Source organism: Siphateles boraxobius, unplaced genomic scaffold (assembly GCF_051911475.1).
Source record: "Siphateles boraxobius isolate OS27281-9 unplaced genomic scaffold, OSU_SipBor_1 13, whole genome shotgun sequence".
NCBI lineage: Eukaryota > Metazoa > Chordata > Actinopteri > Cypriniformes > Leuciscidae > Siphateles > Siphateles boraxobius.
The window spans coordinates 8409858-8435880 of record NW_027508733.1 but is presented as its reverse complement, the minus strand read 5'-3'; the positions used below and the strand labels follow the sequence as shown (position 1 = coordinate 8435880).

Genomic DNA, 26023 nt, shown 5'->3' with positions numbered 1-26023 from the left:
CGGCATAGGCACGGCCGGAGAGCTCCGGTGTGCTGAGAAATAAACACTGTATTTGCAGTGTACGAGGCGGGGGGGCGTGCAGATCACAGCGGCCAGCCTGGCCGCGCTCGACTTCTCTATGACAGTTTGTGGAGAGAGGGCGAGCGGGACAAACCCCGTGGGGTCTAGCATGTCTGTGAGGGAATGTGGGCGCGGGACACCGGGCACACTCACTGCACTGAGAACACTGTCGGCCTGAGCTGACTGAATGTGTGCTGGTTTCGTTTTTACAGAAACCGTGGGACATGCATCGTGTAGTGTTTGTGGGCACTGTGTCGTGGGCACATTCACTACATTTAATGCACAATCGACATGAGTCGATTTTATTCGAGCTAGCCCTGTACTGTGGCGGGCTGTGTCTGTGTGTGGGAATGGGCACTGCGATGTGGGCATTCTTACAACACTCATAACACCATCGGCCGTGGCCGGAATACCAGAAAATACACTCTTTTTGGGATTTATCTGGGTCGCCGTAAAAATGGCGTTTGTGTGCAGGCAAGCGAGCTGTGGTACCGGCTTGTTTACTGCAAAATACACTGGAACAGTCACATTGTTTGGAACTGAACGAGCGAGAAGTTTCGGTGGAGTCTGGCCGCGGCGAGACTTAAACACTGTCGTTTTCCTAGGAGGCTAGGAAGACTCTGAGGCCTCGGGCTTTATCTCGATCTTTCTGCCGGGGCCCACGCGAGGGGGGTGGCAGCCGGCAGAGCGAGAGCGTGGTCTCTGGTGCCGCGGGACAGCGTGCACATTCACTGCACTGAAAAAGACCGTCGGCCTGAGCTGACTGTATGTTTTACAGAAACCGTGGTACATGCAGTGTGTAGTGTTTGTGGGCACTGGGTTGTGGGCACATTCACTACATTTAATGCACAAGTGACATGAGTCGATCTCATTTGTGCGAGCCCTGCACTGTGGCGGGCTGTGTTTGTGTGTAGAAATGAACACTGGGCTGTGGGCATTTTTATTACACTCATAACACCATCGGCTGTGGCTGGAATGCCGGGATACCAGAAAATACACTGCTTATATGATTTTTCTGGGTAGCCGTGGAAACGGCATTTGTGTGCAGGCAAGTGGGCCATGGTACCGGCATGTTTACTGCAAAATACACTGGAACAGTCGCATTTTCTTGAACTGAACGAGCGAAAAGTTTCGGTGGAAGTCTGGCCGCGGCGAGACTAAATTTTTATCTGCTGCGAGAGCTGGGATCGAACACATGTCTCTCGTGCGAAAGCTTTGGGTTTCGCCACTGTGCCACAGGGGGAAGCAACACAAGCTTAATTTAGCTCGAGCAGATAAGAGAGCGTCATCACAGTTTTGTGTGTGTCGGCGTTTGTTTGCAGGCGTGCGTGTTATACAACAGGCTCATTGCTGCAATATTAACATTTTCAGCCGATCAAACTAAGAGGAGCTGAGAAATGTTAGAGAAATGGAGATTGGTCCGGCCTCGGCGGGACTAAAACACACTCTTTCCTCGTTTCGCCGGTGACGCATGCCCACGGGGGGCGGGGTAGCTTTCTTATAACGTAAAGAAAGCTAGCAGCAGTTTTGAAGCTGGCATGTTTCCCTGACGACTCGCGGGCAGAAGGGGGGAGGTCCACAGAGCTCGCCCAATCCTCAGTCCGACGCAGCTGGCCTTCTCTACAGATGCAGCTATCTCGTCGTCATTAATGGCGGAAGCGGCGGCGCGCGGCGGCCGCTGTCCGTCAGTGAGCGACTCGATTGAAGCTGGTGAAGCTGGCGGGCGAACCGGCAAGCTTTCACAGGCTGGAGAAGGCTCTGGGACCCTCTGGAGTACGGCGCTTTTACGGTGCGGCACTACAGCGGGCGGGAGTGCAGACTCGGAGAAAAAAATGCCAGGCGAGTCCTCAGAGTCACCATAGCAATAGCTCGCAATGATGGCAGCCGCCGTCAGCGAGAGCTGCATGATCCTTACCCAGGCGGGAAACGCAGATGAAATGGCGGTCCCTGTCGCTGAGTGCGGCTCGGCACGAGCCACAGGAACGAAGCATCTTTAAAAAGACGCTGCTCTTTTAGATAAAGAGAGAGAGAGTGTGAGTCGCGACAGCGAAAACACACTCTCAGCAGAGTAAAAGGATATTACTGAAGGCGGCGAGGTGAAGGCCAGCGACTTTCAGGTTCAAGGCTCGTGCCACAGAAGGCTTGTTCTCGACGGCGCGGCTTCTCACTCTGGATCCAGCGATGCGTGAGCTTCGGCGGGATGTGACGTAGTGGACGCGAAGCGCCCCCATTGGATATGGCGTCACGCAGGGCCTCTCTCGATAGGCTGCTGCTGTTGCCGCAGGTCAGCCAATAGGCACGCGAGCCGTCTTGCCTATGTTTGCATGCTGCTGCAATTGATTCAAAATTAAGGATAATTTTTGGCTTCAATATCTCGTGGAAAAGAGATTTTCCCCATAGCGTAAGATATTACGCTGTACGAGAGATAACTGAACAATTGTAAATGTTGAATGTAATTCGAGTTGCCTTTGGTTAAAACCGTTTTCCACAAGATTCTAGATAAAAAAAAACATGTTACAGTATGTGGCAGACTGAAAAGAATATTTGGTATGGCATGTCAGAAAATATTTTATTATCAAATTTAAAAAAGCAAAAAATTTAATAATTTACTGCGGTTTCCCATTTGTTTTATTTGGCTCATAATTATCTGTTCATTTCTTCTCTAGGTGTGTCTGGTGTTGATACAGATGAAGTCGCAGTGTCAGTGATGGAGGGAGATTCAGTCACTCTAACCACTGATGTTGAAACAAACCAACAAGAAAATATTAGATGGTACTTTAATGACATTCGCATCGCTCAAATCAATAGAGATCAGAGTAAGATCTGTACAGATGTTCAGTGTAATGAAGGCACTGAGAGATTCAGAGACAGATTGAAACTGGATCATCAGACTGGATCTCTGATCATCACAAACACCAGAAACACAGACTCTGGAGTTTACAAACTAAAGATAATCAGCAGCAGCAGCGACAGAGAGAAGATCTATAATGTTTCTGTTCATGGTGAGTCATTATGTTTAAAATCAAGTCTTGTCCATTTAAATCACATCAATATTGTGTTCAGTGATTTTTTTTTTTTTTCATTGACATCCAGAGTTTATAGTATGTATTTTACATGCTGTGGATAGATTTTGTACAAAAAAAACCCCATTTAACTACAATTATAAAATGGATTATTCCAGTCATTGACCATGATTGCCTGAGCCACGTTCAAAGCTTTTGTAAATGCTCTATAAATATGCATGTGACCATGGTGTTTAAAAAAAAAAAAAATTGTTTTTCCATAAGTAATATTCAATTGATTTTGTGACAGTAGAGCAGCAGCGAGTATGTGAAGTGCACATGACAACCAAACACATTGTATGCTGATTTCCTAAAGGCTGCTCTGAAAAAGTAACTAAGCAAGAAATATTTAACGCTTAGTTTGTACTAATATTTGGAGTAGCATCAGCATCAGATCTCAGCCTTTTTCTTACCTCCGGTGATAAGCGGAGACATTGTCAATGTGAAGGTCTTTGCGATTGGATACAATACAGTATCCAACGACACCAACAACAGCACATGCATTTGTACAGTAAGAATACAATGTACACAATGTATAGTGTCATTGCATGTTTGAACCGGCCAAACGAGCGAGTCATCTATAGTTCATCATTTCAAAACTCTGTTCTTCTGCTGTTTGTTTGCACATTACATTATGAATCCAGACATATTTCTCAGCTCACAATGATGATCTGTAGAAAAACATGTTGTTGTATCATTTAGTTTGGCTCATAATTAATTGTTCATCTCTTCTTTGTGTGTGTAGTTTAGTTCAGTATGACTTAAGTAGACAATTAATTTTTGCCGTGAGATTTGTCAGTTTTGTTCTGATGATGTATTTTTCTCTCAATGTCACCCTTCTATTGTTATTTTTTTTTTTTTTAGTTTATTAGCAATCCAAAACTTAGAGGACATATAAAATGTTTCATGTAAAATGTTTTCATAATCACAAATGTGGGTAAATGTTCCTTTTCAGACTGAAAGTCAAGAGAGCGTGTTTTTCTGCTTTCATTTTACAGCTCTCTCATGTTGTGTGTCTTTTACCCCCAAAAAAGATCCTCCAATCATCTGTTGGTTTGTGTTTCAGGTGTTTCTGCTGCGGAACGATATGAAATTAAAAGAAAGACAGTGAAGGAAAGAGAATCTGTCACTTTATACACTGGTGTAATAAGAAAACTGAATGATTCAATAACATGGTATTTTAATGAGATTCTCATTGCTGAAATCTGTGATGAACCCAGAAAAACCTGTACAGATGTTCAGTGTAAAGAGAGATTCAGAGACAGACTGAAGCTGGATCATCAGACTGGATCTCTGATCATCACAAACACCAGAAACACAGACTCTGGAGAATATAAACTACTGATCAACAACAGCAGATTCAGAATCATTAAGATCTTCAGTGTTACTGTCACTGGTGAGTCTCATTTAATTATTAAATTCATTTTACCTTGAGCAATTTCAAAATAAAGTTTACTATATTTAAATCCAAACAGTAAATGTTTTCATTGTGGCCTGTTTAAAAAGTGAGTTTGGACTCCATATGTACAGGTGTAAATGTCAGTCAAAATTACCCCCCTTATTTTTCAGGTAAGAACAAGAACAAGAATTGTATTAATGTGTCTGGCTTCTGGTGTCATTCTTCCAGTTATTTTTAGCTGTATAACACAGCTCATTATGCTGCTTGATATTGAAAACTGGTGTTTCTAACCATATTATTTTATGCTGTCTTAAATAGAAACACGCTGGTTTGTAGCGCAAACTAACAGGGTTTTTCCTGCATGGACAATTATGAGGCGGCCGCCTCCGTCAAATTTCGTGCCGCCTCCGCCTCTCGACAAAACTCGGACAGACAGTCACGTGCTCATATACACTTTTTCCACCGTGACAGTTCTGTCGCGATTCCCGCTTGTGTCCATTCTCTAACCGTGTAGTTTGCCGATAGTGCTGCACGGATCATAATCCGCGGGTCGAGCGGGCCGAGTAATAAAAACATTCCATTCAATCGAGGGTGGATGACAGCTAAATGAGTGTAATAAAGACACGGAACTCCCATCATGGTACCTAATGTACGGACGGTAACAAAGTTGCGCTGTTGAGTCTCGCGCAGTTATTTATAACATTAATTATAGTTAAGAAACAATATATAGGCTACACACGACCAGAGTGCTGTTTTCCTGAATGCCATCACCAGTGCAGGTGTTCCGGAAAATTGAGTTCCCCTGTTTCCCCTTCAGCGCGCATGCGCAACAGCAAGACGAAAATCATGATCTCACGTCATTATTCCGCGCAAGCTCCTTGTGCATCGCGGTGTTTTTACTTATTCTCCATCACAGTAATGTACATTTTACGCTGTTTGTTTGCTAATTCCCAATTACATGCAGGTTTTAAAGCATAGAATGTATATTTTCAGATGTTTATGGCTCAATCAGATGTAGATAACGTTACATCGTACTTGCTAATTCTAGTTATACGTTCTTTTTTATTATTATTATTTTTATTACTGTGTGTCGTTTTGCTGAAGACATAAATAAACTATATTGCACTGCACAAATAAGTAATCTGTGTTGTTATTGTATTGATCAGTCTCTTACACTGAGCACACAGGGGGAACCGTTTTACCCGCTGGCCCAGAAAAAGTGGTTCCCCCATAAAATATTACATTTTCAGTATTCATAACACACTGCAGTGATGCTGGTGATGTATTTAAGTGTCATCTTCATGTGTAAACACTGTCATCCATCCATCAGTCTCTTACACTGAGCACACAGGGGGAACCGTTTTACCCACTGGCCCAGAAAAAGTGGTTCCCCCCCCGCAATATTACATTTTTAGTATTCATAACACACTGCAGTGATGCTGGTGATGTATTTAAGTGTATAATAGGGGATGTATAACAATACACTGAATCTGTTAAACTATAAACATTTTTTATTAAACAAAAACACAAAACCTACACACTTTACATACTTTCAACAACATACACACTTTTGAAAACTCACAATTCAGCTTTGTCGCAATGTGGAGAAAGGACCAAAAAGCGAAAGCTGGTTACTGAGATTTACTGTTCAGTGACATAAGGCAGTCTGGCAGTCTGCCATTCACCGGCCATCTTGGCGGACGCAGAACTAGAGAAGGAAACTCAAAAATGGCCTGGCAGCAACCTAGCGGAGTGTAAGAGATATGCTTGTAGACAGGATACACTTAGGGACATATGAGCGCAGACTCAGTAGCACAGAGAAGCAGTCTTGCAGGCAGCTTCACTGAGCAGAGCTCACGATGGACACACAAGACAGGAAAGGACAGGACTAGACTGGACAAGGTGGGTAAATCAGAAAGTAGAGCATCTATAAATAGCATGCACACCACAGTCAAACAATAAACTGACAAAGAGGTGGAAAAACAGAGACTTAAATAGCAGAGAGATCATAGCAAAGGATCAACAGGTGTAATTTTCATGAGCGCAAATGCAGTGGATGAACACTGCGATAAATGATAGTTTACAGTTGTGTCAGAGAACATGTGCAGGATAGAGAGCCTAAACAAGATAAGGAAAAATCTTGGTCTATAATTTACCTTGGTCTATGTAGTGCAAGCTGGGCAATAATAATCTGCCTCTGCTGGTGGGTTGCCAACACATGACTGGTGGTACCACCTGTCACATCCATCACAGGCAATCTGAATGATCATAAAATATAATGTCACAAAATAATTTTATTTCAACATTAGATTAGATTAATCTGTTACAACTATTTTTAAAATAAATAAACTAAAAACTAATTTAAAAAAAGTCCCATTACTCAAGCAGGTGGCAAGACTGGGTCACTTGGATTTTCTTCTCCACAGAACCTACAGAGATCACTCAAATCTTCTACAAAAGTGTACTGAGTGTCAATAACATTTAGACACTGGATTAATCATAAAGCAATCAGCCATAGAATTAAAACCACTGGCAGGTGAAGTGAATAACATTATCTTGCTACAGTGGCACATGTCAGGGGGGTGGTATATATAGGTTAGCAGGTGAACAGTCAGTTCTCAATGTTGACGTGTTGGAAGCAGAAAAGAATGAGCAAATTTAAGTATCACAATGCTAACATTATATTCAAAAATATACTTACTCATTATAATAGCATTAACTGTTTATGTCCAGTTTTGTCTGTGTTCCTTGGTTTTTATTTGAATGGCATAGGCCTACCTGTTACTGTTCTAGTTAATTTTCTCTATCTGTGTATTTAAGCCCTTTGTTTCTTTGTGCAGTTGCTCTGTTGATTTGTCACCTGCATATTTCTCCTATTCTTACTAAAAAAGACTTTTGGAATTTATTCTGATTTGTGCATGTTTTACTATACCGAAACACTAGAATTGCATAGGTTTCTAGCATTAGTTGACCATTTCTTCTTTGATTAAATCATAATATTACAAAACACAATGTGCTTAAACATAAAGAACAAGAATATTTGTACTTGTCGATATGTAATGCACTGTTTATACTCATTGGAAACTGAACTTTTTTGCATTCTGTTAAAGTAATACCCCTTTACCAGCAGTTACCTGATTTAAGATTTAAGATGACACTTAAATACATCACCAGCATCACTGCAGTGTGTTATGAATACTAAAAATGTAATATTGCAGGGGGGGGGAACCACTTTTTCTGGGCCAGCGGGTAAAACGGTTCCCCCTGTGTGCTCAGTGTAAGAGACTGATGGATGGATGACAGTGTTTACACATGAAGATGACACTTAAATACATCACCATCATCACTGCAGTGTGTTATGAATACTGAAAATGTAATATTGCGGGGGGGGGGGGGGGACCACTTTTTCTGGGCCAGCGGGTAAAACGGTTCCCCCTGTGTGCTCAGTGTAAGAGACTGATCAATACAATAACAACACAGATTACTTATTTGTGCAGTGCAATATAGTTTATTTATGTCTTCAGCAAAACGACACACAGTAATACAAATAATAATAATAAAAAAGAACGTATAACTAGAATTAGCAAGTACGATGTAACATTATCTACATCTGATTGAGCCATAAACATCTGAAAATATACATTCTATGCTTTAAAACCTGCATGTAATTGGGAATTAGCAAACAAACAGCGTAAAATGTACATTACTGTGATGGAGAATAAGTAAAAACACCGCGATGCACAAGGAGCTTGCGCGGAATAATGACATGAGATCATGATTTTCGTCTTGCTGTTGCGCATGCGCGCTGAAGGGGAAACAGGGGAACTCAATTTTCCGGAACACCGGCTCTAGCCCTTTGGTTGCCCTAGGCGAGATTGAGTTGTGCGCCCCCTCCCCCCTCCCCTTATTAAAAATACGTAAACAAGCAAATTATGACTTCAACTGTATAATAAATTGTTCATACAAATGCTACAAAGAACGTTCAATGATATTTCTATCATCCTACATAGTTGCATTGTACAAATACATTTTGTCTGACCATGTAACTTGTAGTATATAAATTACAATTACTACCATCACTACTATTATTACTAATCTATTAGGCTGCTAAAAGGCTAAGGGGGTTTCGGGGGTATGCCCCCCGTAAGAATTTTTTTTGCATTTTAATGTTAAATTCATCAATCTGGTGCACTTTGAGAGTTCAAAATTAAAAGCTCCAACCCATATTCAGTGTGCAAATTGAACAAAGAAAAACTCAAACCTCTTTTAGTTACAGTGTCTGTCTACATGACACTACTACATAATAATAGTTATAATATTAATCCCATGACAGTAATAGCCATAGGCTATATTGTAAAACAAATGCACTGAAAAATAATGGAAACTTTCATAATTAATTTTGTTACTTGGAAGTAACCCAGCGCCGCCAATTAAACAAAACAAGACAAAACGAATGGGCCAATGTACGAGTTTTATGGGTCACTAAGACAAAAAAAAAAAAAAAAAAAAGTATTATGTATTGGCCCAAAAAGCACGTCGGCCCACCGGGAATCTCTACCATCCTGGGGGAAAAGAATTCCCTCCCGGTAGTCCCAATGGCCAGCATGCCTGTGCACAATACTAAGTACATTTATTTCGTTTGACACCTTAATGGCTGAGATGAGAATACTTACCTCTATACTGGGCTTTCTTTTTATCTTGTTGCTTTCTCCGTTTTCGTCCATGTGCACCAGAGGGTTTCGATCAACGCGCCAGCAGCTGAGCACTTGCCTAACGTAACGTAACGTAACGTAACGTAACCCCCCACCCCACCGTTAGGAAATGATCGACAATAATCATCAATTCAATCTAATAATCAGGTTGACAAGTAATTAAACGTGTGGCTGAGGGGGCGCTTTAGGATGATCATGTTTAATAAACATGTCTTTGTTTCGCTTGTCATTCTAATTCTGCGATTAATGGGAAGTAGGCCAAGAGCGACACTAGAGGGCGCCCGCGCACCGCGCCCCCAACACATTTGTCGCCCTAGGCAACCGCCTACTTCGCCTATAGCAATCGCCGGCCCGGGCCATCACGATTGAAATCGAGATATTAATTTCATAACAGTTCAATAAACAAATAGTTAAAATTAAGTTACTTACATTTTTAGACTGTTTTTGTTCTGTTTTAGCAGCGAAAATAGTTCCAAACAACAGAACCATATCGAGTCTCACAGCAACACTCATCCATGATTCATTACTGAATCATTGAGCGTTTTGAACTAATCGCTTGAGTCAAAGATTCAATTGCCCATTATTAAACCGCCTCATTCTGAATCAATCAGCCGTTTGAACGAATCGTTTACATTAATGACTCAATGACTCGCTCATTAAAACGGCCGCCTGCCGCCTCCTACTGGCGGTTTAGTTTCAAAGTATCATTCTTTTCAACATTCCTTATTTGTATATTCAAAAAATATTCAAAACAATCTAATTTAATACAGTTATAATTTTTCAATGTAAATTATTTAATTTGATTGGTAACAGCCTAGTGTCTTATTATTTTTATTGAATGTATTGATAAAATGTAAGAATTTTAAATGAAATTTAGAGCATACATTAAATAAAATTAGGGGGAAAATGCCCTTTATAAAGGTACAAAAAAAATTTCCGATAAGAGTGTTTTCAAAAATGAAACATTGACAATAAGTTTAAAGGGAGTAAAGCCTCTGTTTAGGCTATAAAGAAAATGTAATTTTGCCAAAAGAAGAACTTTTAATTTAAATAAATAATTGTGTGATATGTTACCATATTATCATGCTTAATTGAATAATTGTAATGTGATGATCAGATGCAGATATCTAAATCAACGAATATGGGTGTTTGGCGGGTGGATTATTATTTATTTTTAACAATAGATTCGAGTGACTCAAAGTGCACCAGATTAATGAATTTATCTTTAAAATGTACAAAATTTTCTCCCGGGGGGGCATGCCCCCGGACCCCCCTGGTGTTACAATTTTACCACCTCCGCCTCATTTTGAACCACGAAAAACCCTGCGAAACAGTTTTACAGTTTACTGCACTTTGATATTCTTCTCGTTGATTCCCTATAGCGGGTAATAAATCAGAAGTCTCACACAGTCACAGAAAACACATTATTTCTGCTTTGAGAAATAAGGTGGATTGGTAGAGTTGATTATCAGTTGTTCTCTAGTAATAATGATATGGAATAATGTGTGTCTGTCTTTAGCTCCTCCAGATTCAGGTTCATCTTCAGCTGCTGTAGGAGTAATATGTGCTGCTGCTGTTATTCTGCTTGTGGCTGTGGGTGCTGCTGGGATTTACTGTCGCCACAGATCAAAACAAACAGGCAAGTATTACATACAGCTGATCTTTCATAATGTAATTGAGATGTATTTTACAAAAAGAATCTTTAAAAATATTAAAGTGTGTATTTTTATATTTACTGACCAATGTAAGGCCTTGTCCACACAGACACAGGTATTTTTATAACCGTGACCTTTTTTACGCGGTTCGGCCGTTCGTCCACACGGAAACGCAGTATCAGGACACTGAAACCGAACATTTCAGGGTGAGGATTTTCAGAAACGCCGGTTACAGTGTTGTCGTGTTGACAGTAAAACTGGCGTTTTTGCCTTGCAACGTCAGAGTGTGCGCCATTATCCGCAGTGTTTGACGTCAGATTGTGCGCCGTTATCCGCCTACCGGAACCGGTAATCATTTTTGTTCTCTAGCCACCTGACTAGAGCAAATGGAGGGAGAATTCTGTTGTCTTCAGTTTTGCCAAATCGGTAGGAACTCTTAATTGACTGTTCAAAATAACTGTTATGGATACGCTTACCGGAGTCAAATACCGCCTTGCTTTAGTAGGAAATACTTCTTACAAACTTAGTAGTCATAATGATATAGGGCTGCATGATTATTTGCAATTTACATGAAATCACACTTAAATCAATTTGGCTTATCGTGATTATGAAATCGCAAAGGTTGCGATAATTTGTTATGCGCAGCTTGTCATTGATGTACGGCTCTGTAAACGTTGCTCCATCTGAAAGCACTGTGAGTTTGAGTCACTTATAACATGCATTTGAAAAAGCAACATGCGTCAAACATCTTTCCAAACATGAGAAGAATTTATGAACTTCTTGTCCAACAAAAGACAACATTTATTAACATGCTTTTACTCCAAACTCGCTTCATAACGACAGTTGAGCTCATCCTTCTGTGAGATGATGTGATTCTTACACAGAATAAGGCAGTCGTGTGTTTATTAGTCATGTTTAATCTATCAAAGCGTTTCAATCATCTGTTTATTCAGCTACAGGGATAGAATGATGTCCATAGTGATTTCCTTGAATGATGTGTGTTATCTACTTCTTCGGCGGGATATATTTGGCGTGTGTGTGAGAGAGCACCCTCTGGTGTTCAGATGGAGCAGCATTTACTAATGATCAGCCGCTGCACTGACAAACTGTGTATAAAATAATTGCAGCCAAATCTAGTGCGGTTTCATTGCGATTAATCGTGCATCCTTATAATGGTATCGACTTGTATCTATCACGGGTGCAAGAATTCAAAGAGTAAACGTTTAGTGGTAATTATTTCTGGTTTCCAGTGAAAGATCCAGCCCGTTGTAGGAAGCGGCTAAAGCAGGGAACGGGAATGTCGGTCCTGGAGAGCAGGGATGGGAAACATCGGTCCTTAAATTAAGTTTAGTTGGAGCTACACTCGGACAGCGGCCCCTCAGGACCGACGTTCCCCATCCCTGGACTAAAGAATTGTAAATATGATTGTGGATGACCACAAACACTGTGTTTTAGGCCAAACGGAGGGGAAAAACTAGTCTCGGGTATTCAGATCTTCAGGCTGACGGCAGAAGGTCTGGACTCTATTGCAGCTTTTCTTGGCCAAGGATCGTCAAATAGGATGTTTGACTGACATGTAACGCAACCACTCACAGTTCGTTTTGATTCCGTGTCATGTTTAGGGGCATGACAATATAATGTTGATGTTCCTACAATAACAGACCGGCATGCATCTAATAAATTATTCTTTTAAGAACAATCCCAGATAGCAATGAGTCGGCGGACCACCGTCGGTCCTCCGGCGCCAGTAGAAGCGTCAGAATGGCGACATCGCAAACACGTTGGACGGCGCACCGCCGGCGGCAGCCGCTTTTTAAAAGCGGCAGCCGCCTTCATACCGCCTTCGTTAAGCAGCCGGCCCGCGGGCCAACCGCCGTTCCGCCGCCTTTATATTGAAGGCCGTCCTTCCGCGGCCCGCCGGAGGCAAACGCTATTTTCGAGCGCTCTGCCGCCGCTTATTCTGGCTATATATATATTTTTTATTTATAGCATGCAGTTTAGCAAGAATAATGATTGCTCAAACCAGACAAATTTACAATTGGTATTTTTATTCCACATTTCAAAGTACAGTAACTGTCATTTAAACAAGATATTTCAGATCACTGAAACATAACAGAAAAATCAATAAATCAATATACTAACATGCAGGTTTCCAATTCAATTTTGGTTAAACAGCCTTACAAGCAAATTACAACACTTACAATAAGTGTTCATATAAAAAGGACAGCTCTAGGGTAAAAAATTACCAGTAAACATTATGACAAGTAAAGAGGATATTTGATACCAAATAATGTGCAAGATACCAAATAAATAAAAGTATAACTACATTTACAAGCCATTTCTAACAATATGATAAGTGGTAGTAATTTATAGTAAAGCTCTGGAGTAGAATAGGCCATTATAACGGCAATGCTGACCTGTGGCACAAGGATTTACAAGCTTTATTTGAAAAAGAAAAAAAGAAAGTAATTTCCACAGTGAGTGAGTGTAGTCTGACACTTCTGACTTCTTTAGGGGTCTTGATTCTACTGACTGCAAGATAAAGAAAGGATTCCAGTTGTCAGTGATTCTGGGGTGTCAGTAGTCAGTCTAGTTTTAAGTGGTCGGCTGTGGGTCCCTCTCAGCTGTGCGGCGCCTTTTTCTGCCTTCACGGTCAGATGCTCCTTTCAGGTAACGCGTAACGTTAACCTGGACCGCCTCATCAGTGCATCCTGGGTTGCCGGGTCCTTCCGGATGGCTAATATAGAAAATACAGATCTGTCATTTAATTTGAATTGCATGAGGACAATAGGACATACACATCTACTTAAATCTAAAAAAAATATCCAACTTACTTTGAACAATGGTCTTCAGGAACATGTCTCTAAAACATGCTTTATCCCCTACACCAAGCTGAAAATCCAAAAAAGTGTTACAAATTACATTTCTCTGAAGCTTCTCATAAATAAATAAAAAATGTGAAAGGCTAAGGATTCAGACTGTAATATATGCAGTATACAATCTTAAATTTTACTTTATATCTAGGTCTACCACATGTACAGGTAGCCCCAGTGGGAATTAAACCGACAACCACAGGTGCTGTTTGCAAGTTGTGCCTAATTGCTCAGTGCAAGCAAACGTCTTCAACATTGTTTGTTGAACTTGTTTCACCTGCTCTTGAAGTAAGATTTTACAATTCGTATTTTTATATGTAATATTGTAGTGTTTATTATAAATGATTTATCTGTGCACTTCATTATTCTTTTAAAATTCATGTAGCCTTATAATCTTTAATCAAATACGTTACCCTTCCCTCCCCCCTCGAAACGACTTCTCTTCTCTTCCGGTCATGTGCTATGGTGCGAGGGCGTGGCAACTCCCCTCAAACCGTGCTATGAGCAGAGATGGAGAAGAGGAGCGCTAGAGTAAAACCCTGCCCTCCGTTCAATATACCGTTTCACTTTTAAATACGTCACAACACTGGAGAAAAGTCGTTTGTAACTTCCGTTTCATGCCGACATCAAATAGAAGCAATAGTTTCCAAGACAAAAAAAATTCACAAATAACATCACTTACTTGTACTCAAACTCTTGGCTCTGTGAAGTGGAGTCTGGATTACTGGGGAGAAACCTGGTTGCGAGAAAGAGGAAACAGAAATTTGAAAATCTAACAAATGGTATAGTTTAGTGGCAGGATCACAAATCCAGCATCACAGCAATAGATTTTACATACCAGTTCAGCATTTTTCTGGTTTTCTGGAATCGATGCATCTTTCTAGAGTTTTTTTTCTTTCTTGAGACTTCCAAGATTCTAGAGTAGGGAATAATGAATGAAAGAGTCAGTTATCCACAATAAACAGAAAATAAATTACACAGATGAAATACAGGAAAATCAAATACACAAGTCAGACCCATTTACCTGCTCCCTTCATGAACTTAAAATGATGTTTCTCCCAGGTGCTGTGTGGAGGTGTGCAGAGGATGGCTAAATTGTTGCCTTCGTCTTTTTGCTGAGGTTAAATGGGGGCCAATGGCACATGCTCTCGCTGAGCCACTCTTGCGGAACCACTGCAAATGGCAGATCCTCCTCGTTGATAAACTGAACAATGTGAACCATCTAAAATAGAAGAACATTTTGCATAAAGTATACTTTTTGATTAAATTCCAGGCAAAATCAATAACATTAAAATGCTCACCCCTTCAAAAAAACGAGTCATTTTCACAAGTGGATCAACAGAAAACCATGTTCAGACAAACACAATCATATACATATACACACACATATATACATATAAACACATATATATATATATATATATATATATATATATATATATATATATATAAACACCAAAAGTTAAACTTTCTAGATGTAAAGCTTTCTTTCTAGATGTAAAGCATTGGCGATTTACTGTAGCTAGATACATTTCAACATGTCGAACATGCTTGAATTCAGTGAGTAAAAAAGGCGAAGCAGCATGTGTTAGCTAACACTGTAAGTTAAACTAGACTAGCAGCATGGTTGTCGAATCAAACAAAACATCATTATGTTTAGTTAGAAAACAACACAAGTTATACTGATCAGTCTTTCTTGTCGTAAAGATTTTGCTAACGTTACCATTCCCACGTGGGCGGGAGAATTGTCCTTCAGGATTTGGTTACGTAAGTTAGTTAATTATTCGACTGACCAATACTATCTTAAACCACATACTGTAGTACTCACACTGGCATAAACATACGTAAATATAGTTAAAAGAAGAAAAGAAAAAACTAACGCCAGGAAGAAACTAAGTAACGTTAGCCTAACTAACGTTAGCTATGTCAGAAACATGACGGAAACTTTGTAAACAAGGCTAACTTACTAGCTTGACTAGTAAGGCAAGAACATATTTGAAAAAGATGAACTAAAAATGTAAAAAATGAACATAATATTGCGTTACACAAAAAGGAAAAATGTACTTACTTTAAAGATCGTAGTCAATGACTAGATAGGATATCCTCTCCAAATACTGAAATCGTGTGACGAGTGGCCACTGTTGTGTTGGTAAATCTGCTTCCGTTTTTTAGGTACTGCCCCTCTCGGCCGGTGGAGGTACTTCTCTGTTTGTGCTTTAATACTTTCTTAAACATTTGTACAGATTGCAAAACTCGCAATTGCAAATTAATCCCTTATACCTGTAAAAGGTCAAATAAATAAAAAAATCGAGCTTGTAAAAAAATGAAAGACATAAACGAAATTTCCTGGGGAGACAGAGAGACAAAATATTTCTAAATATTTCACTTTATCTTTCAGGTCAAAACAGGGATTTTCATGTTTATTATAAATATTACCATGGTTGCAAATTAATAAAAAAAATCTAAAGCATACCCAAGCTTTTGGCCAAGTTGCAGATGTCTTTCACTGTTCACTGATTTCAGGCATTGGTGAAAAGTCTAACTTCATCCATTTATTCTGCTAAATTGTTCATACCATGAATGAAATATTTATTTTAAAACCTAATCAGAAAGATATTTATTGCCAAGTAAGTTTTACAAAAGGAATTCTTTTTGGACTATTTGTGCATCTCAATTGTGCATAAATCAAAGAAATGTAAAGAATTGTCACCTTAAGTGACTAAAATAATTCTATATATTTTACATAGGCATATCACTGAATCGCTTCAGAGTTTCAACGTAATTTAAATGTATTTTCCTAAACCTTATAATGGAATCAGACTGAGTCAAATCTGTTATAAACCCTAATGACTTTGGAGCAACAACAACAACAAAATTTGATATAATTCACATAATAATTATAATCGCTTTAAATGTGAAAGTTAAAATGCTGTCAGTTCCACTCATGCCAATGACATGGCTGGTCGATTTCAAAGCGGCTTGCCGCCAGCCGGCCGAGGTTCATTTAGACGGCGGCAACCGCCAGAGAGAATGAAGTCGGCGGCCCGGCGGCTGTTCGCCGGCGGCATCTCGCAAGAAATGGGAGTGACGTATTCGGCGGCAAACGTTTCATCTCCGCCAGCGAGGCGCACCTATAGCCGACAGTTTGGGGCCGGCGGCAAAAAGAAGCCGTGCCGATATTTTTTGCTATCTGGGTTATAGGCCTATTTTCAGTTCAAAATGGCGAAATTAGACAAAAGTATATTCGTGTGCCTGATTATTTTTGTCATTCGTTTAACATTTATGAACTAAAAAAACTGTCAAATATGAAATGTTTAGTTTAGCTACTTACATCTCGCACTTGACTGTACACTGAAGCGTCGAGTCTCACTGCTAAAATTCGCGCTCAGCTTCTGTGAACATAAAGCCCGCCTACTTTGATTTCATTGGTCATCTCAAATGTTCTGACATTGACGAGCAGTGACAGACCAATGCGGCTCAGATGAACTCACACACACACACACACACACACACACACACACACACACACACCCTGTCCTGTTTCTGACGTGCGCTCTGCTCGGCGCCGCTGCGGATTGAAGACGAACAACGTGCTGAATCTGATTATAACAAGACTGAAGAAATAAAAAATTATCAGGGAGGAAAAATCTGAGGGGGCACGTGCCCCCTCACTTTGAATGGGCATGACGCAACTGAAAAAGAACAACATTTTATTACGGGGGGCATGCCCCCGAACCCCCCTAGAGGGAAGAGAGGTCCACTCACCAGTGGATTCATCACTGTGAAGTATATTTTGTTTGCTGAAAATTAGTTTTTGTTTGTTTTGCCAAAGTTGTTGTTGCATACCCCTCTGACACTGGTTGCGCCCCTGTGGAAGATTGTACCCCTCAGATACAAGATAGAAAAATCAATAAAGACAGAAAATGCAAAACATAAACACTTTCATCAAGGCAGAAAATTAAAAAGATTTGTACAGAACTTTAAGGGCATTGGCTTTGATGTGTTTGATTGTAACAAAAATAGGGATGCCATATGTACATATACTGGTACATTTAGACAAGGAATTACAATCATAATTGGTTATTGGTCATTTATATAATATTTTAGCAGCACATTTGATGCCGTTATGAAGGTTTGTTATGGACGACTTTTTTCAGATCATTAACAAAACAGACTTGAGTTTGGAAATTATTCTTAATTGATAAAAACTAGTCTTTACAACAGATGATATTTGTTTGTGCAGGTTAAGATGGGAGCCTAAAATAACATGTGCATGAGAATTACGTGCAGTTATTCAAGCATTTCATGTTTGCCATTTCACTATACAAATGTATAAATCTTTTCAAAATAGTCTTTAGGAGATACAGTGATAAAACATATGCAAAATCTTCCAAAATTCACAGGTATGTTGATAGAAACGTTGAAACTTTAAACCTCTCCAAAACATCCTTAACTGGATAAATTCTCTGATATCTCTTCTGTTTTCTCCGTTTAACCTCTTGTCGATCTGATGTGCTCAATCAGAAGAGCATAGCAGTCGCAGCAGCCACGCCCATCAGCGCAGTAACGACCAATCGGAGCACAGCTTCAACAGAATCACAATGGGCGTGGCCTTCTGAAGAATCAACAGAAACAGAATTGCGATTTTCAAGTTAAATTTAGTCTCTGGCATGAACTCAAAAATATATCCCTTTTTCTCCACAGGAAAAAACTAAAAATAGCGTAGAAATGCATGAGTAAATGATGACAGAAGCTCATTTATCTCAAACTACCAATCAACAGATAAATTCAGTGAATAAATGCAACTAATAACAGTGCTGCTGTACCTGCACATGTGTGACAGAGTGTGTTGATGTCCAGATGTGTGGTCTGGTTGCTGATGGGATTGTTCAGCACACAGCTGTAGGTGTTTTTATCCTGATATTCCACCTCCAGAGAGAGACTGATGCTGAGATCACACACACTGATGCTGGACAACACACTGATGCTGGACAATACACTCATTCCTGCGTACCAGCCCTTACAGAAAAAACACATGAATTTCACATGTTATCACATGTTTTCCACATGTGCCCACATGTGACCACATGTGCCCACATGTGACCACATATGAACAACATGTCATCACATGTGAACAATGTTTCACCACATGTGAACAACATGTCACCACATGCAAGTAATGTTCGACCACATGTGAACAACATGTCACCACATGTGAACTTAATGGAACACATGGCACATGTGGAAAACATGTTATAGGTAATGATGTGGAGCTCATGTGAAATATATTTGCACGTTGTAATAGGTTTTAACATGTGAATTATGTTACCACGTCACAAATATTGTACATTTTTAGCTTCAATAGCCTTATTCACACAAAATGCATAGAACATAAAGCTTATAATGCATGTGTAGGCCCACATTTGCCTACTAATGTGAAAATATATTCATGAAAATATTTTAATGATAATGAAGCATATAGTTTTTAATCAAGTGAGTTTTTGCAATACTTTTTTCAACACTGTTTACCATTGCTAAAGCTACACTATAAATATATTTTACATAATCAACAGTATAATATTATTTTTGATATAATCAATAGGCTACTGCTTTCATATTCTATTTACAAAGCACTTTCAGGACATCTTTATATATATATATATATATATATATATATATATATATATATATATATAGCCTATATATGTGTGTGTGTGTGTGTGTGTGTGTGTGTGTGTGTGTGTGTGTACCATGCATTGAAAGATAATCTGAAAGCACTATAAAGACTGTCTTTATATATATAGGCTATTTATATTAAAAATAAAATCAAAAGCAAAGTGATGGTATACAAAATATTGCAAGCACGTTTTCAAATAAAATAAAGTGTATATTAAACTTTTCATTTTAAGTGCTGCATGATTTTGACGTGGTTTAATCATAGACTGTAAAAAAATATGGACGTAGTATCCATGACGTCACCCGTAGGTTTCTGAAGAGCGTTTTTGAAGCCTAAAGTGGGCGGAGTCACTCGTCGCCATCTTGGAAGCGCGTCACAGTGCGTCACTCCCGGATAAGCGAAAATGGGCAAAAAGGCGGGACGTGGGTGGTGTTGAGGTGCCTGGATGCTGAAACTACGCCCGCCTAGCTCGACGTGATCGAGTTTGCTCAGGCTAAGCTAATGTGCTACTGGCCTCGCGCTAAAGTGACAGCTGACTTGAAGTAGACCTAAAGCCAATAGTTAAAGTTTATGTTTTTGCCCTTGGAAATACTATAATAGTTAAAAGACATAACTAACCATGAGACTAACGTGTATTGTGATGCATTATTATTCTCATGCAGTAACTTACAATATTTGCTCTGAGTGTGTGTGTGTGTGTGTGTGTGTGTGACAGTGATAAATGCGCATACATGTCAGTCAGCGCGGCAATGCACGTCAAGTTCGTAGAGAGCTTTATTCAGTCCATTTTAAATTCTGATAGATATTACCTAAGAAGTTCAAGTAATGCACTAGAAATCCGCGCTCATTTAAGGGACGAAAAGAAAGCACTGACACCTGCAGGATTTAATCTGACGGTAACGTTACTTTTTATTGAACACTAAAAGCATATTATAACATAGTCTATCTGCTCCGTAAGATCAACGGTAAGTTACAGCAGAACGAGTGTGGCCTCTATACCTTAGACGTTTTTAAATCTGAACTCCAAAAAGCAACGATATTGTCAGACATCCATGAGTGCATGTTCACAGAGGAAAACAACTGAAGAACAGCGCTGGTTGTTCTCTCGATACTCGACAACGACGGAATCCAACGGCGTGGGCGAAGGTATAAGGGCGGCGTGTAATAAACTGTATGAAATAATCCCGAAAAGAGTACAAACACGGCAGAGATGACAAGTTCAGCAGCTGGAATCAGCTGAGGTGACATGATGGCTAACAGAGAGCAGACAAACGGCTAGTAATAACAGCAGCGGCAATCCACCTGTCACTCAAGTGGCCACGCCCTTGATTATGCAGGAATTTAATGCTTAATATAATTTAAACGGATGAGTTATAAAAAAATTCACCCCCCTCACAGTTGTCATGAAGGGCAAAATTAGCTGTATAGACCAAAACAACTTAAGGCACCAGGCTGTAAACATAATTTTTTCGGCTGTAAAGTTGGGCATTTTAACATGGGGGAGATACAGATTTGGCTCACTTTTGCAGTCAGCCTCAAGCGGCCAGTCGATGAATTGCAGTTTAATTCACTTCCGTGTTGGTTTCAAGAGGGAGACAGGGAGGTTGCCGCTTGGGTTTAATCAATGCCGTGCGCGTGAACTTTCGAGTCTCAAGCGTCCGGCGCGCAGAGTTGCCATGGAAACGGCGCGGGACCACTGCTACTGGTAAGCAACAAAACTCCCTCTCTCGATGTTGTTTCAACTTTTCACGGCTTTTTCCAGGTGAGATTAGTCTCTAAAATCACACGAATAATACTCACAACTGTTTTTGACATTTCTCTTACTTGTAATTGACACAATTCTGTTAAAAATTTACTTTATAGACATGGTGTAGTGTCTTCGGAAAAAGTCCGTTAGGATCTCAACCGTTTTCAGAAGAGGTAGCTGCTAACGTTAGCTAGGCTAACGTATCGTTAACTAGGTTGAACTTTTATTTATTAAAGTTTGGGCTTTTAATCACCTCTTATGTGTAGATGAGAGGTTTTGTAAAGGTTTTACTTGGAAGTGAGCTAATTTATTTAACACAAACGTAAACATAACGTATCGGTGATGTTACTTTCAGGAGCAAGAAAATAGGCTGAAACTAACGTTAGCTCAATGGTAACGTTAAACACATTTTGATTAAAAAATGTTCTGTGATTTCAGTAGTAACAAAATAACCCATAACAGAGAGAAAGCGCCTCCACGACTTCAACATTTCTGAAGAAAGCTGCTGCCGGAAAAGTAACTTAACGTTACACAGGTGAGCCGAGGAAGCTCATTAAATTACCTCATTTTATTTCTCAATTTAAAAAAAAAAAATTGTTTATTTTAAGAAGGTTTTGACATCCAAACGAAGTTACACCGTATGAGCAAAATTAAATGAATAAGTAAACCCAAAAACAAATTCTGTTATCCTAGTTAAGAAATTATATTCTGTATATTCTTTAAATTCTTTCTCTTTTCTGCATTTCACCTCTGCTGTAGCTTCTTTCCTTTCAATAAACCTGGCATTGCATTGTTGGCTCAGTGACAAATGGCTTGTTGTGTTCTTAGATCCTTCAGTGCTGATGCCCTGCAACATAGCGGAGTGGAGCTGATCTTCATCTCTAAAGCACTATTGATGAACCATATGATTAGTAAGTAAAACGCCAAACACACACTAATGTCAAACATACACTAATTGTCTTGGTACAAATGTTTATGTCTCTTTCTCTTATGTTCACCAAAAAACATTAAAAACAATATTATTGTGAAATAATATAAATAAATAAAAACTGTTTTCTATGTGAATATATTGTAAAATGCAATTACTTCCTGTGATCAAAGCTGAATTTTCAGCATCACAGCTTCACATCATCCTTCATAAATTATTCTAATATGACGATTTGATGCTCAAAAAACATTTATGATTATTATCAGTGTTGAAAACAGTTGTGCTGCTTCATATTTTTGTGTTTTTCAGGATTATTTGATGAATAGAAAGGTTAAAATAACAGCATTTATTTGAAACAGAAATCCGTACTCTCTCTTTTGGTCAATTTAATGCATCCTTGCTGAGTAAAAATATGAATTTCTTCTTTTTTTTCTATTCATTTTTAAATCTATCATTGACCCCAAATGTTTGAACATTAGTGTAAACTACCCTTCATATGTTTGTGGTCTATTTAACAATGAATCCTGGAGGGGGAAAAATGGTTTAAACTGTTACAATGGTTTACACAAACACATTAATCAGCACAACTGTTTTCAACATTGATAATAATCAGAAATGTTTTGGATGTTTACATGGTAAGAATGTATAGTATTCAAATATAAAAAACACTGACTCGTTAGGTCATGTTTACTCATTAAAGTCAGATGATTTCCTATTAATTCAATAGAATATGGTGACTTCAATTTACATGACGTCATGAGCAATCAAGTCATTTATATAGATCAGTGAGTAGTGCCCAGCATATCTAAGTCCACTAAAGGAGATTTCTCGCATTTTACCCCTAAACTCTGGAATAACTATGAAGGTAAAAGAGTAACAAGACTCGAGCATGAACAATAAATACTTGTATGCTAAAATTTACACTCACAGCTCCAAAGTGAAAACCTCACCTAATACGCAATAACGTTGAAAAGATCACGGTTTCTGTCCTGACGAAAATGTTCTATTTTTTATTTTATTTTTTGCTTTGCAGAACAAGTCTGTGACTGACTTAATGAACCCAGTTGCTTTGGATCATGCTCAAAGATGTAAGGGTTACAAAAAGTTAACCAGAACTCTTATGGACTCCATCTTCTCTTTCGAAGAGATGGCAGCATGAACGGAAAAAAAGGGGTTGTTGGTGAAAAAAGTGCCTTGACCTACAAAAGGTGCAGCTAATAATTGGTAAGCATGTCTGAATATCTTTTATCAATAGTAATTATATATGACAAGCGCTGAGCGCGTCCGTCAGCGCCAGCCATAGCGCGGAAAGCACAGTTTGAATCTGGCAGTTATGTCACGTCATGTCAAACTTGTTTTCAAATTTTAATGTAATCAATCTCATTTCTTACAGACCATGTCAAAAAGAGGCACCCAGGCATCGGAGGCACTGAGATCAAGGTCTGCATGGCACAAAAGTTAAAAGATCTGAGGAGACGAGCAGAAAGGTAATATTCAGACGATCCAACATCCAAGTGTGATCCCCATGTGGTCTGTTCACATTTGCGAAACCGACATGCGCGAGGACTGATGACTCAGTTTATTCCTCAGTCTACATTGTGATCTATTCACAAACTGTCAATAGTTTTTTTTATAAATGAGACGCACCACTCGCCTTATACAGTTGTTTAAGGAAGATGTATTTCCATAGCATATTTACGTAAAACGTTTAATGACATAATAACATTACAAATGAATAATAATTAATTATTCAGCCCCATCCACTTTAGGCTTCAAAAATGCTTTTCAGAAACCTACGGGGTGACGTCACGGACACTACGTCCATATTTTTTTTTACAGTCTATGGTTTGCACTGCCCTAATCTTTGATCTTTTTCTATCCCAAAACAGGATGCCTGCTGCAGGAGACACAAAGGACTGAGACAACACACTTTCACAAACGCACACCACACACACACACATGCGCGTATACCTGCGTTTTTTGCGGCTTTTTATGTATAATTTTAATTTGGTTTTGCTTTGTTTGTTTTAAACATTCAATTTGTATTGCATATTTTGAAATGAAATAAAAAGTGAATAAATTAAAAAAAAAAAATTTGAATTATTTGTTTTAATGTTGGGAAACATTAGGCTATAGACCCTACACAAGAACATGGTAGGCCTACCGTTTTCTGTGGTATATTGCTTAATGATTTTTACATGGATTTCACATGAAGTTACAGGTTTACATGGTGTGTAGCTTTAACATGGATTGTTGATGGGTTTCAAATGTCATTCCATGGGTTTCACATGAGATATTTTAGCGACGAGGCCAGCGACTCCAGAGCTCGTCCCGCTGAAAGCTTGCTTCGACGGCGCGGCTTCTCACTCCGGATCCAGCGATGCGTGTGCTTCGCTGAAGAGATGAAAATCAGCTTGTACCAGCCTAACGAGCATATTTATAGGGTGAGACCACGCCCTTTCTGGCGGGACGTAACGATATGGGCGCGAGTTGCCCCCATTGGTCATTACGTCACGCAGAGTCTCTCTCGATAGGCTGCTGCATTTGCCGCAAGAGCAGCCAATAGGCGCGCGAGCTGTTTCGCCTGTGTCTGCTTGCTGCTGCAAAGCGTTTTACATTAATAAAAAATTAAGGATAATTTTTGGCAAATTTTTGGCTTTTTTTTTCCATCTCGTGGAAAAGAGTTTTTCCCCTAGCGTAAGCTATTACGCAGTACGAGAGATACTCTCGTAAGAGAACAGGAAAGTACCATTCGGATACACATAACAATTCTTAATGCGCATGTGAACACCATCAGCGTTTATCACAGGTTCACTTTAAAGTCTATTTAGAGAGAACGGCGTCGTCTTAGCGGCCCCTAATTTAATAACAAATGATCATTTCGACGGAAGTGAATCAATCAAAACTAACTTTAGCTGGAAATAACATTATTCAAGAATCGCTATAAAGCCAAAACAATCTCTGTTACCTTAAATTGTTTATCTCTGTAAAGCTGCTTTGAAACAATCTTGTTAAAAGCACTATATAAATGAAGATGACTTGACTTGACACTGTGGCAGTAGTAATGCAATATTTAGAAAATGTACTCTTGTACTCTTGATACTCAAGTACTTTTAAAAACAAGTACTTCAGTACTTTTACTTAAGTAGATATCTGACTGTAGTACTTACTTGTACTTGAGTAAAATTTAGCAAGGGGTATCTGTACTTTTACTCAAGTAACGAAGCTACCACTTGGTTATTATCTCGTAATCTTCATCAGAGAAGTATATCACTATGAAACTCTTCATGTGTCACACGATTGAATGCTCACAGCAAACTTTGCAAGTGCTCTAGAATTTATAGTCTGAGGATCAAATCCTGAGTGGACCGGGACATTTTAAAGCCAGTGTTGTGATACCAAGTGTTAATATTTTATTATTTCATAGGCTCCACTTCTGATAATTCTTGTGTAAGACTGCCCGTATGTAACTTCTTTTCGTTATGTTATGTGCACATCATGGACACACCTAGACAAAACAAGAACTAGGTCTAGAAACACTTATACATTCACACGCAAATGGAAACTCAAGTCACGAATTTGAACATTTAACCATTGTTATTATATTTCTTAATAAGCTATATGGTAGGGTTGATCTTTGAGTGCTATGATTGGATGGTCTGGACATCATGGATGATTCTGATTTATCTTGTGTATAAATATGGCCCGTTTCTTCTTCTGCTTGATCACCTCCCGAGATCTGATCAACATCGCAGAATACATCAGGAGCCTGTTTCCAACTGATGACTGACAGCTCTGAGATCTGCAGATAATCTACCTGAAGATTCATCAAGATTAAGCCTGACTGCATTCACTTGGCCACAGGTTTACTAACACAGACTAAAGACTGCAACCTGCGTGAGGATCAGTT

The 26023-nt window shown here is 39.3% G+C and overlaps 1 protein-coding gene and 1 long non-coding RNA gene across 7 annotated transcripts in view; both read left to right on the top strand.

Moving 5' to 3' along the window:
• Nucleotides 1-26023, top strand: part of LOC143736369 (uncharacterized) — a 402538-nt gene that overhangs the window by 60975 nt on the left and 315540 nt on the right. Inside the window, exons 4-5 of the mRNA XM_077227109.1 lie at nucleotides 2727-3062; nucleotides 4189-4518. Coding sequence (XP_077083224.1) covers nucleotides 2727-3062; nucleotides 4189-4518 — 666 coding nt within the window. The remainder of the gene's footprint in view (nucleotides 1-2726; nucleotides 3063-4188; nucleotides 4519-26023) is intronic.
• Nucleotides 21059-24197, top strand: LOC143735341 (uncharacterized). Of its 6 annotated transcripts, none has more exons than XR_013203104.1 (5): nucleotides 21059-21200; nucleotides 22014-22096; nucleotides 23147-23337; nucleotides 23507-23600; nucleotides 24003-24197. It is a non-coding gene; the product is annotated as an uncharacterized LOC143735341 (long non-coding RNA). The 6 variants fall into 6 exon arrangements; XR_013203101.1 differs by having other exon boundaries at nucleotides 21624-22096; XR_013203100.1 differs by having other exon boundaries at nucleotides 21059-21358; nucleotides 21624-22096.